General features: G+C 36.2%; 1 protein-coding gene across 1 annotated transcript in view; it reads right to left on the bottom strand.

Moving 5' to 3' along the window:
• Positions 1 to 15,092, bottom strand: part of LOC104565350 (contactin-associated protein-like 2) — a 971,843-nt gene that overhangs the window by 439,090 nt on the left and 517,661 nt on the right. The window contains exon 9 of the mRNA XM_088520855.1: positions 417 to 566. Coding sequence (XP_088376981.1) covers positions 417 to 566 — 150 coding nt within the window. The remainder of the gene's footprint in view (positions 1 to 416; positions 567 to 15,092) is intronic.

Raw genomic sequence — 15,092 nt, forward strand, 5'->3', positions numbered from 1 at the left:
ACAATCATGACAGCTCTTAAAAATCAGTATAAGGCTGTAAAAGTAGTATTTTTTTTTGTCTTTATGATTCCAAACTTGAAAAGAGAAGCTTATCTCTCTCTGTAGTGCCATTCAGGGAAACTATTAATATCAGGACGGTATTTCCTGTTTAGGAAATGATCTCTGAATTGTCCAAAGAAGATTTGGGAAATCTTTCCAGGTTAGATGCTTATTGTAAAATATTTCTGAGGTTTTTCTTTGTCTGTTTGTTTTTTCTAAGGATGACAAGGGGGTAAAAAGATTTTGACAAGCAGCACACAGGCATTTTGAAGCTCCAAGTATTAAGATCCATATGCACCAAATAAATTATATCCTGAGCTCTATATCATCTATTACATAGATTAAAAGGGAAATACACTGTGAACTGATATTTTTACCTCCAAAGAAATATTTCTCTCCCGTCTTAACTTGCAGAGGGCTGTTTGTTCGAACAGCTGAAGCTTCATCTCCATCAATGGTGAGGACTGCAAAATTTTCCTTGGCTAGGAATCGGACTTCATGCCACTGTCCATCATTGAGACTAGAGCCTACAAAGAAGAGAAAACACGGGAACATTTTATTTAGTCTAATATTTATTATCTTTAAGTGTTTATTGCATCTCTCCCAGCTCATTAGGTAAGGCCTAATGAAGTCTAATGAACATGCAGAAATGACAATTTCAATGTGATAACAAGACGTTATTATTAAGGTAATTGCTACATAAAAGTTAACATTATCATCATAAATACAAGCTGTGGAACTACCAAACTGGCCAGTAGTCAGGTATAATTATTTCTGAAAATGCATCTTATGCACCTTACCCATCAAAAGGCCATATTGTACATTTAACTAATAAGGAACGTCCCTTAATTGTTTCTACAACCAAGTTCAAAAGGAAAAGATATTGATTCATCTATTTAATTATAATGAGTAACAAGCCTACAGGGCATATTATGCTTGCGATTGCTGCTTGTATCCAAAGGTGATGCTTCCAAAAGAGGGGAAAGGAAAAAGAGAAGGCAGAAGAGCTTACATGGAAGCTTAATTCACAGCTAATCCTGCCTTTGGCATAAGGGGCTAGTCATGGCCGATGAAGACATTATTGTAGAGCCACTGCAAAACCAGCAAATGTCTGCCAAAAACTCGAAGCTTAGGGGAGCACCTTCCTTCCTACACTGGCAGCAATGAAGTATCTGGATCTGTTCATTCATTCAGATCTTTTTTAAGGAAAAAGAACTTACTTCATGTCTGCAGCAGCAGCTGGAGCCAGCCTCACGTGTCAGGCTTGCATTTAAGACCAGCAAAGAGAACTGATTTGTTCTTAACTTATGATCATGACTGTGCAGGTAGGTTACTTTGGATCAGCAAACACGCAGCAAACTCTCCAGTAAAACCTAATTCCACATTATAGCAGCTCTCACAAGTAACATTTGTCTCCGTCTGCATTTTGGCGCTAAGCCACTTTAGCAAAAGGAAATTTGCCAAAATAAAGTGCAATCCCGTGCATTAAGCGGTTTCTGGAAAAAAAAAAAAAAAAAAAAAAAAAAGGATCCTACCAATATCCAAAGTAAAATGGAAGATGAAATTTCAAAACCCTCAAAGCAATGTTATCTTCTATGATTGATGAATAATATTCATGACAATCAGTATCACCAGCTACACCTACACATTTAATGAAAATTCTTTTCCCACTGCTTCCACACATTCGGCTAAACAAGATCAAGTCCCAAGAAAACACAGAGCATGTTAGAGCTTGATTTTTTTTGTATGAATAAGAATGTATAAGTAAGAAATGTTTTTGCCAAAATGTGTTAAATATAATAAAAGAAAGATCTAATATTTAAAATATTAGGGAAGTTTTCCTTCTGTTCGTGACCTTGTTTTTCACTCTCACTAAATTTAACAAACAAATAAGAAACAGAAAAACACAAAATTTCAATCCAGATAAGATCAGTTATTTTATAGTTAAAATAATTCAAGAAGAAAAAGGAGGAGGAAGAACCTTTTTTAATAGTGTTCCAAACCAAAATTGCTGTAGTAAGCGTTACTACAACTAAAGTTCATCAGAACATAATTAAAAAACAAATTTCAAGCTTGAGATGACCTATCATTAAATAAATCTATTTCAGTTTGCATCAAGGCATTCATTACTGCCATGAACTGAATAACAATAATTAGAGACTTCTGGATGAAATTAAAACTCTGCGATTAAAACAAAAGGCATGAAAAGGGCAGCACAGGCTGCTCATCTCTGAGTCCACAGAGGGGAATGTCTGTCATTTTCTGGAAAGGGGGAATATTCAGTGAAGAAACAACAGAGTATTGGGCAAGAAAAGCATTAGCGAATGTGGTGGATGCTGTGCCACTTTGCACCCTGGCAATTTGCAACCAGAGAGATTACACGATGCCTCTAGAGTATTCTTCTAAAAATCTCTGCATCCCCCAAGCACCCGAAATTGCATCATTGTCTGCTTGATTTTGGTGAAGTAAGCATTACTATGTATCTCATGTATTCCCACGGCAAATTTCTCTCCTCTAAAATGTCCACAGTAGAAAACTTTCAGGCCACTGCTGTGTGGTCTTTGATATATTGTTTTTGATGGAAAACATTACCTAATGATTTAGGACCAAAACTTGCTGGCCAAAATCTTCCCTATGTTTGATTCAGGGTCTTCTGAACATATTTAGACAAGTGATGAAAATACAGATGAATATGCCTTTAAATTGAGCTGTATTTCTCATAATAAGCCCTAGTTTGCCATCATTGTCCTTCCTAAGGCAATGAATTGATGGTAAGAGGAGTAAAGTGCTTTAAGTGGAAAATCTCAGAGGATGTTAAACACTTTAGCTTGCCTTTTCTGACTACATACTTTGGCCTGTTTTATAAACACTACGAGTGTTAGTCTTACAGGACCCATGTTCGTTCTATATGACATATTTCAAATATAACTAAAATGGAAACTTGAAACATGCATGCAAATGAAAGAGCCATAGAACTGGCTCCTTCTCCTAATAGATAACTGTTTACTGCTGCATACTTCATTCTCTTTCGCAGGAAGCTGAGTTTCCTCTTTTAGCAACAGTGAGTTATAAAAATAGGAGAGAACTTAACTCAGTTCTATTTTTCTCTGAGTGAATAATGTAAAATGAATATTGTGGAAAAAGGAGCCATCATTTCCATTACAACCAATCTGTGAGTTGGAATCCTTCAATGCTTTTCTTTCTATCTGAAACTGTTTGTCCAACTGGACCTGGATTTGTGCACAACTTTGAAAGTCCCCAAACATTTCATTATAGCACAAAATTTGGTATTGCTAGCTGCTGCATTAGCAGGTGAGGGTGGTGCGCAATGTGCTGGTATAAGGAAAGTTATCTCTAGCTAATCTCCTCAGTACAGTCTCTGAGCACGTAGCAAGAGGAGCGAAGCCAGCTTGCCCACAGCCCTCTGAGGAAGTGGGCAGTGCAACGAATGAAGGAAACACCCGGACACAGGGAAGGGGGTGGTGGAAGTGATGCCGGCCACCCTGGACAGAAATCAGAGCATGAGGAGAGCTACAGGCTACCAGCAAAGCCTAATTTCATGCCCTCTCCTCATATACAAGCACCTAGCAAAATATATTAATGGGAGACATAGTTGTCCATAAGCTGCTTGCTAGGGGCATGATTGGAAAAGCGATGGTATTTTGCCAGTACTAAAAATATTAGACCCTGCAAACCTTCATCACTCCTGCCATTTCCTGAGCAACCACACTCTGTTTTAGTAGTCTTCACTCTACGGATTACAGAACGTTCCCCAGCTAAGGCCATCTGCTGACTAGCTTGCTGTATTCAGCACCCGGATGAATTTTTCTAGGATCACAGTGGCAGTCTGAACTGCTATGACTCTAGTTGCCACAAATACTCTGTTGTAATTTTATGCTTACAGTATTGTTGCTGATATGTTTTTCCAGCGGTTCTGTAGCCCTTTAGCTATGGATGCTAATGAGGGCAGTTCATTTGCACCTAGTGAGTCCTGTCCTCAGTGTTTATCGAAGGGTGCTCCCCAGCTGTGTAGCTGAGAACATCCTTTTCTCTGCTGCAGTTTTTAATCTACTTTTTATTTGTATATTTTCTAGGGGCAGTAGAGTCAACACTGCCATTTTGATACTGCTCTGTTTCCACCAACTTCTTAACATTGCTACTATGATACACAGTATATCCTTCCATAGGGAATAAGTTTGTATAGTTTCATGGCCTATGGTAGTGGAATATTTTACTACATGCCTCATGAATATTGAGAAATGACTTCTGCTTAGACTTGATCAAGCTTAACCAAGATCATTCTGTAAATCCAACTTGAATAGTAAGGATAGAATTTAATACTTCCTATTAGAAGAGTTTTCAGTTTGAAGCCTTAGAGTTCAGAACCTCCCAAATTCACAGAGATACTTTCTCATTTAAGTTTAATCTTTTTTACCGGAGATGGGATGTGTATTTGTTTACCTTCCTTTTTCATTACTGTATCTTTCTGGCATCCAACTTGAAGAGAAACTATATTGCTACTACCAATTCTTTGCTGACTTTCAGAAAAGCTGGTTTCATATGCAAATTAAATATGCTAATGAAATGCATTTCCCTATCTAGGATTTCTTTTTTTAAATTGCATTATTTTAAAAATAGTACTCTTGAGGTAGGCACTTTGATTGAACAAGAAGAAACAGATGTTTTTCTTATTACAGATGTAGAGGAAGGACTGGATTAATGAATACCAAAAAAGTACAAGAGCTTACTACATAATGGGCAGCTTAGATAACATCTGGCAGACTTATGCCTCAAAGAAAACTACAGTAGCAAAAATCTCAAGTTCCTCTACAATTGATTTTGGGAGATCAAATCTGACTGTAGAATGTACTGACCCATTCAGTGGCTATTAATAAGTGCTAGGCTATACAGGCAGCTAATGTAAATGGACCAAACTCTTCTGAAGTCAACAGCATAGCATCTGCTACAGATTGCTTTAATTTTCATACAAGATTCTATTAAGAGCCTGTTTAAAAATTAAGGAGGGAAAATTTGTATCATTTGCGCACTAGGAAGCACTGAAGCAATGTTGCAGCACACAGCTCTTAAATGCTTATTGTTGCAGTAGATCATTTACTTCATAATTTCTTGTAAATTCATTTCATAAGAGGAAAGCCACAACACTCAAGACAAGGAGAGTCATGACAAGAAGAGGGAGGAGACACATAATGAAACCTCAGAGGTGCTGGAAGCAAGGCGGCTTTCGTAGGTGTGCAGTAAGGACAGCGCGAACTCCCTGCAAGCCAGAAGGCCAGCATAAGTTGCTGTGCCACGGGCAAGACCTATCCCATACAAAAGATAACGGAGAGATTTGTGCTCAACTGCTTTCACTTGAACCAATCTCATAAGATCCAAGAATTGTCTATTTAAAGAGCGACCTTCTTCTAGTTTCCACTTTTGTGATTCAAATCCCATTTGTTGGTTTTGATAAGCTCACTTTTAAGAAAAGCAGTAGCCAGGTCTGCTTTAAAGGTCTGGTTTACTCATACCTCAACATTATATATGTGGAGTTAGGGCATTTCATTGTATTTAGCATGGAATTATAATGAGTGAAATGAGTGCTGAATAGAGTAGTTGTTTTGTATTCCAGCATCATCTTCATAGAATGCAAACAGGACATAAGATACTGTATAAAGATGGGCCAAACACATGGAAAAAGATGGCTAAACAACTTCAATCATGTATTCTTGGAAGAGACATGTCGAAAATCAGGATTTAACTGATTGATAGAAAATTTTAGAAAACTAAGGAGACAAGCCTAAAAAAGAGGATCTCTCTGTCTTCACTGGAGTTTTGTTTACTGCTTCTGAGAGTCCTCTGAGGAAGTAAAGTCCCTTCACACAAGCAGAGTTGGGTGGTTTGGCTGCTTTGCTGTGGAAGAGGTAGAGATGATGTAGGGTATAAACTAACTACATCATCTCAAGAATTCTACTCTAGGGTTGATGGTTAAGAAAAATCCTTTTAATTTCTAATTACATTCATTTTTCAGCTATCCAAAGACCAGGAAGCTAAAATGGTGGCAAACCCTGCAGACTTTGAAGGGATTTTAATGACAGCAAACCCTATCCACCAGCAAAAATAAAACAGTCATCACAAATTTTGTCTTCAGATTTAAGCTTGGGATTCCTTTTTAAGGTCAGTGGTTGCACTCATGCCTAAATTTTACCCATGGCTGCTATTTTATTTATACTGAGGCTTTCACCAGAAGTGAATGCCAGAAGCAAAAGGTGAACATTTACATTTAAATAAATCTCCATCCTTTGTCTATATGTGGTATATAAATAGGTTATTTCCGTGTTTTCATATTTGGTACTGTTGTGCAGTACACTGAAAATACAGCCAATGCATAAAACTGCAATGTTGCGGACTTTTCATAGCATTCAAAGATTTTTTTTATAATAGGCTTGACAACTGGTGCTTTCAATATAATGGACCATAAACTTGGCAAATAATGGTCAAACTTGTAATGATTTTTTGTTCTCTTTAACTAGAAACTAATAAAAACAGATGAAAGACTATTTGCACTTGAATAACACAAAAATACGTTTGCAAATTTAAGCTTAGACACTAGCAGAGACATTTGTTTAGATTTCTTGCAATCTTACGCAACTGCTGAAAAATTTTAGTCTTTCAAACACAGCCTATTTTCCTTCTTCTCACATTTCTTATTTTAAAGCTGATTTTTCTCTGTGCTATTGTACCTTAGATTTGAAACTAGGCAAACCTGCAATGTTTGTTCCAGCTTGCAGAAATATATATCTTTTTACACTGTCCTCTTCCTCTATTCAAGTCAAAGCCAACCCAGAAAACACTGGCTCCAGCAATGCAGCCTGGTGCCTTGGAACTGCCCAGGCTTCTGCCCATGCAATCTTTTTCAAAAATGCCTGAAGGATTATTCGCTACTAACAACTAACCTATGGCTACAAATCAATTATTTAGCATCAAAAAAACTAAATTCCTCATAAGTCTTTCTAGATCAACATCTGGCTTTATCAATTTTGTCGTTGTTGCATTTTAATGTACAGTACTATAATTAATACATTGTGAGCCATATCCAGATCACTTATCATGACCTCATAGGTTTGAAAACAGTTATCCGTATATTTAAGGGTACATAAAACATAACAAAAAATCCACTTTCTCTTTTTACTTAAAATCATAAATGTGCTAATATAAACTCTAATTTATTCTTAACTTCCAAATCCAATAATCATTACTGAATCCTGCAATTTCACTACATTTCATCTTACATATTATCTAATATATGGGAAACCTCCAGAAGAGTTTTTTTTTTTAAATCTTCCTTTTAAGATTCATAAGAAATATAGATGAATATAAATCTCAAAGACAGCATTACATTCATAAAGCTTGATCTTCATTTTACAGTTTATACAGTCACCTGCCAGATATGACTGTGCACTGAACTTTTACTATTTCTATATGCTTAGCATCTTAATATTCTGATTTAGCCCAGTTAAGCACAGCTTTGCTGTTCATCATATTAAACTTAAAGGTACCTATTTTATGGCTTGTCTTCTGTCACATTTATCCATATTAAATACAGCTCTCTATCTTTACGAGCAAGTCTTTCTGAATTTATGGTCCTTTTGTATCGCTACAAATATTCATTATATATATTGCATATAACTATATATTTATTATTCAGACTCCTAAATCCTGAAATAACACAGCAGGTAGCCTAATTTATTTTGTCCTATTTCTGGACTAACAAATTCAGATACCTATCATGCCACGATAAAGATGCCTACGCACTGCAAGTTCATACCAGATAAGTAAAGAAAAAATAAGGTAATTAGCTATGCCAGGCAGAAGGGGAAAGTGAATCTGTGTCTTCTCATTTCATAGCCCTGAACTATTCAGGGGAAAATTTCATAGACTAATTCTTTCCTAGATTTTCTCACAGGTGTCCCTTTTCTACACTTTCATTTTAAATTAATCAGAATATTTAATTAAAAACAAAACAGAACATCGGGCAGGAATGTTAGGCTGGTAAGCAAAAGCAGACATAAAGAGCATTAAAAAAAAAAAAAAAGATTGTGGCTAAATGGCACAAAAATCAACGGCAAAAAAAACAAACCAAACTTTGTTACCATATTAATATCACTGAGATTACTCAAGAGTTTAAAAGATGCGAATGTGTTTAAGTGCTCTGTGAAATTAGGGCTAAGCTATGTAAGAGGCATTTTAATACATATTTTCTAGAAATAGTCTTTAATATATGATTAAAAGTTTGCACCATATGATGGGGAAAGATGTGATGCAGCTTTATCACCTTGCCTGTATATTTTACAGTACCTTTTTCTGTTTGCTTAGAAATACTTCTAAATCTCCACCTGTAACATGTGCCTTATGGTCCTGTTTAGGAAATGCACAAAGCTCTGGGTACAAGATACTGTGAAGGGAATTTGGGCGAGGAGAGTGTCACTGCTAGCCTCACACAGCAGTCCTTTCCATGTCTTCAGTGCAAGACCTTTATATAATCTTCACTGTACTTGTGATAAAAAAGTGCCTTGTGCCTTGTGTGATAAACAGTAGAAATATCCCACTTTTCTTCTAAACCCACATACTGCTTTTTACCAGGATTCAGATCCTGGTCCACCCCTTTCCTAAGAGCTTAATGGAAGGAGAAATAGGAACTGGAGAAAAACAAATGCTACTGTCCCCTGAAGTGTGAACATGATAATATCTAGTAAATGCTAATAACTATATCAGTTACTCTTTCTTCACAACCTATTTCTCATTAAACTCAAAACAGTTTTGCTCATTTACTCCTTAAACTCACAATACTCTAAATTTAATTCATGACTGCCAAAAACGAACAGGAACCTCTGCAACCGGAGAGAGACCTTCTTTGAGGTGGATGTAAATCCATTTATTTTTTGCTTGTTCTTTATAAAGCAAACCTTCCAAATGTCTCAGTGTGCTCTGTTTTATAATAGGATCAGTCTCAGAGCCTCAGAACTGTATTTCTTTTGGATAAAACTAAATCCAAACTAACATGATCTAATCTGTATTGGGCAAATAATATTGTAGAGACATTCAGGCCTCCGCATCAGCACGACCTCTTTCGCACTGTGGATCCACTGCTATATTGCCGCGCTGCCTGCTAATGCAGACATTATCAGAGTCTAAAATGCTGAAAGCATTGGTTGAGGGTCTTGATTTGAAAAGAAATCAGTCTGTTTTCTTCTACCAAAAGCCTTAAAGAAAAAAGTGATAAAAACACCTACCTTGCCATAGCATTAACCCACTCAGTGGGGTATTAGATGCAGGGAGAAATTGAATTTGCATCACCCTCCCTCAAGAAAAGTATATTCAGCCCAGCTTTTGCATGAATTTGCTGACACTAGTTAATTTTTTATTCATGTAAATAAACTCAAGACGTTTATATAGCTTATATCCTTAAAAAACAGAAAGCCAACAGAATAAAGAATAACACCTCCCCAAAAAGAAAATGAAGTTGTTAAAAGAAACCAGATAATGGATTAATATAGTGATTGCTTCAAATGATCCGTTTTATTAACTACTTTATTTTATACGTAGTTTGCTTTGTTCAGGAAAGCTGGCACAGAAACAGATACATATAAAAGAAAGGATATGCTGTGTCACAGAGAATCACAATAAAAATATTCAGACCCTAGGCAGTTGTTTTCTAAGAAAAACATAAAAACAAAATTAACCTGCCACCATTTCAGGATTGCATTTTACTGAATATTGCCTTTACAGACTGCTTGTGGACAGTGTAAGATCTACCTCAAAGTCAAGAAGAAATGCAGCAGAAAGCACGTCCTCTGAAAGCATGTCCACTAAAGATGAGTTAAAATGCCTTTCAAGATTTTTTTAAAGGATATTTCACCTTTGCAACTTTTTACAAAGTTATTGAAGAGGGTTGTGTGGCTTAATGACAAAATCCTTGGCCTTTGAAACATTCTTTGACAATGAACGCACCGAACAATCATTGCCTTGTTCTGCTGCTCCTTAGCACAGCGTTATGTTGACAAACCTGTATTTCAGAAAAGTATCCCCAGGCTTTTAGAAAATGAGGAACGACTCTAATCCAAAGATGATCAGAGAGGAGAAGTGGTTCTGCCAGCTATAGCCTAACAGCAGGAGGTCATTCCACATGCACTGAATGCACAGGGTCTATACTTGCAACTTCCAGGTGATAACAGGGTCTACAAATGTGAAATTATCAGCATTATTTTAATTCCAGACTATCTGCCTCAACAACTGAAAGTATTTATGAAGAATCTAACTAATTACGACTTTATTCTTAAGCTACGGGAGAAATTCTCTTTCAAGTTTTATCGCGGTTGAAAAAAAGAATGAAAAAGTCTAGGAGAGAGAAATAATTGACCCTTCCTCCAGCCACTGGCACAAGTCTTTCCTTATGCCAACCTGAAGAGCTTGGGGAGTTACAACCTGAACTGCTAAAGGGAATGCACGCGAGGGGTCATTGCAACAGTGACCTACATTAATACACCTCTACCTAAGTGCTCCACCTGTGGGCATCTGCACCAGCTGAGCATTTAGGTCAGCAGACGCAAGAACCCTAAATTTTGGGGAAGCTGGATTAGATGAGCTGCAAAATCTTTCAAAGCCAAATTCTGTGACAATCACACTCACCATAATGGCAAGGCAGTAGCTTTTGCACAGTTACACTGCTACCAGATCCCATTAGAAAATAAATCTCTCCCAACACAAAATTTACACGGAAGCACAGTATCCACTCATAATTACCAAATGTATTCTCACAGCAAGAGAATCAACTTCCATTAAATTAATTTCTCAAGGCTTGAAGGAAATGTAACTGAATTGTCTATTCACTTATTGGGTAACTTTGACCTTTGTTCAGTATTTGTCTCCTTCTGTGTTTGGGTAGAAAAAACAGATAACCACTCTGAATCGCTTTTTGTCACCTATGAAGTTCCCATTTCAAGACTTAGCAAACACTGCAATTTGGACTAAAGGTATCCTTAATTCCCTAATTCCAAAAGATCACTTTAACAAAGCAACCTGCTAACAGCAGCTCCACCCCAATGTTTCAAAAAAAGTATATATGGGAACTATTTTGAAGATGTTTTCCTGTGTGTATCCTTAATACACAGATACTTACAGCAACACCAACCACATTTCCTGCTCTGGCTTTAAACATATCCCTACAAAGATAAATTTTCCAGAGACATGAACCTTTGGAAAGGCAATCTGAGATAATTAGCACTATTACATGTCTAACATTAAGGGATAAGGGGTGTGATGGGGCCCTGAGTTAGGACAGCAGATATGGGTAGATATGCCAAAACACCCCAAACACACTCAGAGAAGCGACGGCGTTGAATGCGTCTGGCTATGAGCTCTCTGTAGGTCCGCTAAAACAGACGATCCCTGTCGAGCAGAGAGGCTGCCATTTGCTGGTAAGAAATAGCAGCATCTGTAAAGAAATTTGACTCCTAATATCAATGTAGTGACCTTCTGATAAAAAGGAAAACACTGTGAATCAGAATTACATTACCAGATCAAACATTTAGGCCAATTAATTCATCCCTGTGGCTAGAATTAACTAGGGAGGATCAATATTTTTAGTTGCATTAGCATTTCTTGAAAAGCTAGAGAAAAAGAATGTATATATATATATATAAATTTCTAGTTTCCTTCAGAAATTAAACCATTTCTAAAACTAAACTAAATGTTTTTTCAGAACACTTCCTTATACCCTAAACCTTCATTATTTTTGACATTTTGGCTTAAGAAAAGTAAATTAAAATGTTTGAAAAATATTGGTTTTATTGAAGTCTTCCCATTTTACCTTTTCTTTCCTCTTTTCTCCACTATTATTAAAAATGGGCATTTCACTAGATAGAAGCTGAAAGAGCTGATGATTCTGTTAGTGTGTACAATTGAATATACCCCAGTCAGTAGATCCAGAAAAACATTTCCCTTTCTATGCCTCAGAGGGTTTTAAAATATTACAAGAATTACCTCTTGCTGAGGGATAAATTCTCCATTCCTTTTGTTATTCTGCAGAGAATAACACTAACACAGCACAAACAATATTCATAATGTGCAGGTACTAGATACACAATGAAGTCCATAAAGAGCTTTAACTACATGTACTTCAAGCACTGGTCACCGATTTATTTATATTCCAATAATCGGAAAGAAACCAAAGGAAAGCACCACGGAATAAAAATGCAAAAAAAAGTAGATTTAATTCTAAGCTGTTCCAAGTACAGTTCCTAGAAACAGTTACCACCACACCATAGGACAACACAACTTTTTTTGAACTTTTAAGGTTAGTTAAGTTCCTAGCCTGTATGACCTTGGTATAACCTACATATTTTAGACAGAAGTAAGAAATAAAATGCTAAGTCAAGTCACTCACTGCTGTGTAAGCAAAATGGCTTTGACACAAAGCATCATATTTGCCATAAATGAATTGGAAGCAATGGAAATTAAAATGAAACAATATTAAAAATGTAAATAAAAGCTTTCGTTGTTTTACTCCACAAAAGTCAAATACAAATATGTACAATTCCCTTTTATTCTGTACACAGACTTGGATAAGAAACAAACTGAACACATGACTCAAGATATTGCTCTCTGCTGCAAAATGGAATCTGGAAGTCAGGAAGGACTGAAATCAGGTCTTATCACTTTTAAAATGAAACCTAAATTGTTTCTCTCCGCAAATGCTCCCTATAGCCTGGCAGAATCTAAGAAATATGTATTACTAAATCTTATCTCTTTGCCAAAATCATACTTACTAGTTTGCCAAGATCAAATTACTAGTTTGCAGTGTGCACATGGAATGTAATTAAGAAAATAAATTAAAAATTATTTGCACTATTTAAAGTAAAAACACAGTACTTAATAAATAGCATCTAATAAACAAAACCACTCCCTAGTCATTATTACGCCTGTTAAAGTAGGGTCTGATTCCTAATAATTGCACTATATAGATGCCATACACTAGCAAGAGAAGAAACACCTCAGAAATTTACATACTTAATTGTGGCTATGATTAAAGAAAAATGAAGATGTCCACAAAGAGAAGAATGCAGACAACCTTTGCAAGGTCTCCAGAGAAAATGCACTCCTGGAAGTAGTAAGTGAATGGGATTGAATAAGAAACAAATAACCAGCACTGTAGGTAAGGACCAAATTTCTGCCTTGCAAGGCAGCCCCTGTAACATCACTAGACCTTTGGGGCAGCAGCAGGACGAGCTCACCTAACAGCTGAGGCCTTGTATTACTGTCAGTCTTTCCCATTGTCTCTCAGACAAGAGAAGGCTAGTACAAATCAACCTTTCCTTTACCAATTGCAATCACTTATAAATTGCATGCATGTAGAAATCTGTTTATTTTAACAAATATTCAGACGGAAGTGTGCAAAGTTTTTAGAGCTGTGCAGTTAATTTTGTGCTCTTTTTGCTCTTATTATTTTGTTAGGGGGAATAATTACAGTTTTTAATAGTTCAAGTTCTACTACATTAAAATGAAGCAATAATTTCCATTTCAAAACTGTTTTAAAGCTCTCTACCAGTTACAAAGTTGCAAGAGCCACTAGAAGATTGTTTTTTACTTTATAAATATCTTTGAATTTTATGTAATTTATTCTTTGTTCTATTAGATGAGAAAAGAAATTAATCATTCCACCTCAGAAAATAAAACAAAGGAAGATGAAAGCTTTGTTTACTACTGCAAAGATTAGCAAATTCGCAGCTTAGTCTAAAAGCTTGTCAGTAACAATCACATGATAGTTAAGAATAAACTGAATTTTAATGCAAGAAGCACTTATCAGTAGTTGAGGCACCTTTCCCAATTTTTTTCATGTGCACTCATGTTTAACAGATCTTGTTGCTTTATATATCACATGTGAGAAATTTCCCACAACTGAAAACTGAGAGTTTAAAATCTTGCAGGTTTTTATAAAAAAAAATTATTTGCTTTTTTTGCAACCTTTACTAAAAATTATTAATGCAAATACAGCTTTTCAAGATCAGAAAATTTCATCCCTCTCTTCGCTCTGAAATTTCTTTTTGATAGGAATTTGAACTGCACTGCTATCATCATTTTTCATGGGAGGTTTCCTGTTGCATTTTATGCATTAGTTGGTCTGTCAAATGCATAATTACTAATTATAACACCCACAGTCTATAAATCATGAAAACAAATTATCTTTGTATCATACTTTACTCGGGGTAACAACATTCTGTTGCATAGTAGAGGCTGTCACTAGCATTTTATGAAGATAAATCCTTGAACTACCAACTCATAAGATGAATTGCAATAAATCATGCCCTTCTCTGACACCAAAGGCCTTGTGACAACGTCAGTTGAACACAGCTGAGCACAATTTTGCTTTCATTGCTCCATGTTGCTGCTGACAGCTCTGCCCACATGTGTGGGCTGCAGATCTGTGCAGCACTGGTGGGACCTAATCATATTAGGAAGCCTGCTGCCATCTAGAGCACCAGTAAGCTCATGTAGCCTCCTGGGATGTGGGGAGAAATCACACCTTTCCCTGGAAGAAACAACCCAGAGAGCAAACACCTACATCTTTGTAAGCCTAGGCCCTTACAGAGAAGATACTCAGTCTACAGAACAGGTCCTACAACTATTAGCTATGTTACCACCAAATGCCAGCATGGCGAGAAGTGCCTCTCTGCCAAAATGATGCAACTGCTGACATTATTTAAAATTTTTCTCTAAAATATCCTTTTAAAACAGAGAAGGCTGTGCATGCATGTTTTTTTTTTATTTCTGAAGTACTGAAAACCCCAACATGATTTTGTTGCATAAATTGATGTTTATGAAAGGAATGTTACATAACAACATACTTATTTATTTTTATGCAAATTTATCAGTTGCTTTTTGTCATGGAAACAATGCAACTTTGACAATGAAATATGTTAAAAAACAGCAGCAGCTTTACAATTGTCCTAAAAATACACAGAAAATAAATAAATTCCAAGGTAAGTAAACATATTTAC

The sequence above is a fragment of the Tinamus guttatus genome, unplaced genomic scaffold (assembly GCF_059628265.1).
Source record: "Tinamus guttatus ecotype Peru unplaced genomic scaffold, ASM5962826v1 Tinamus_guttatus_pri_ptg000104l, whole genome shotgun sequence".
NCBI lineage: Eukaryota > Metazoa > Chordata > Aves > Tinamiformes > Tinamidae > Tinamus > Tinamus guttatus.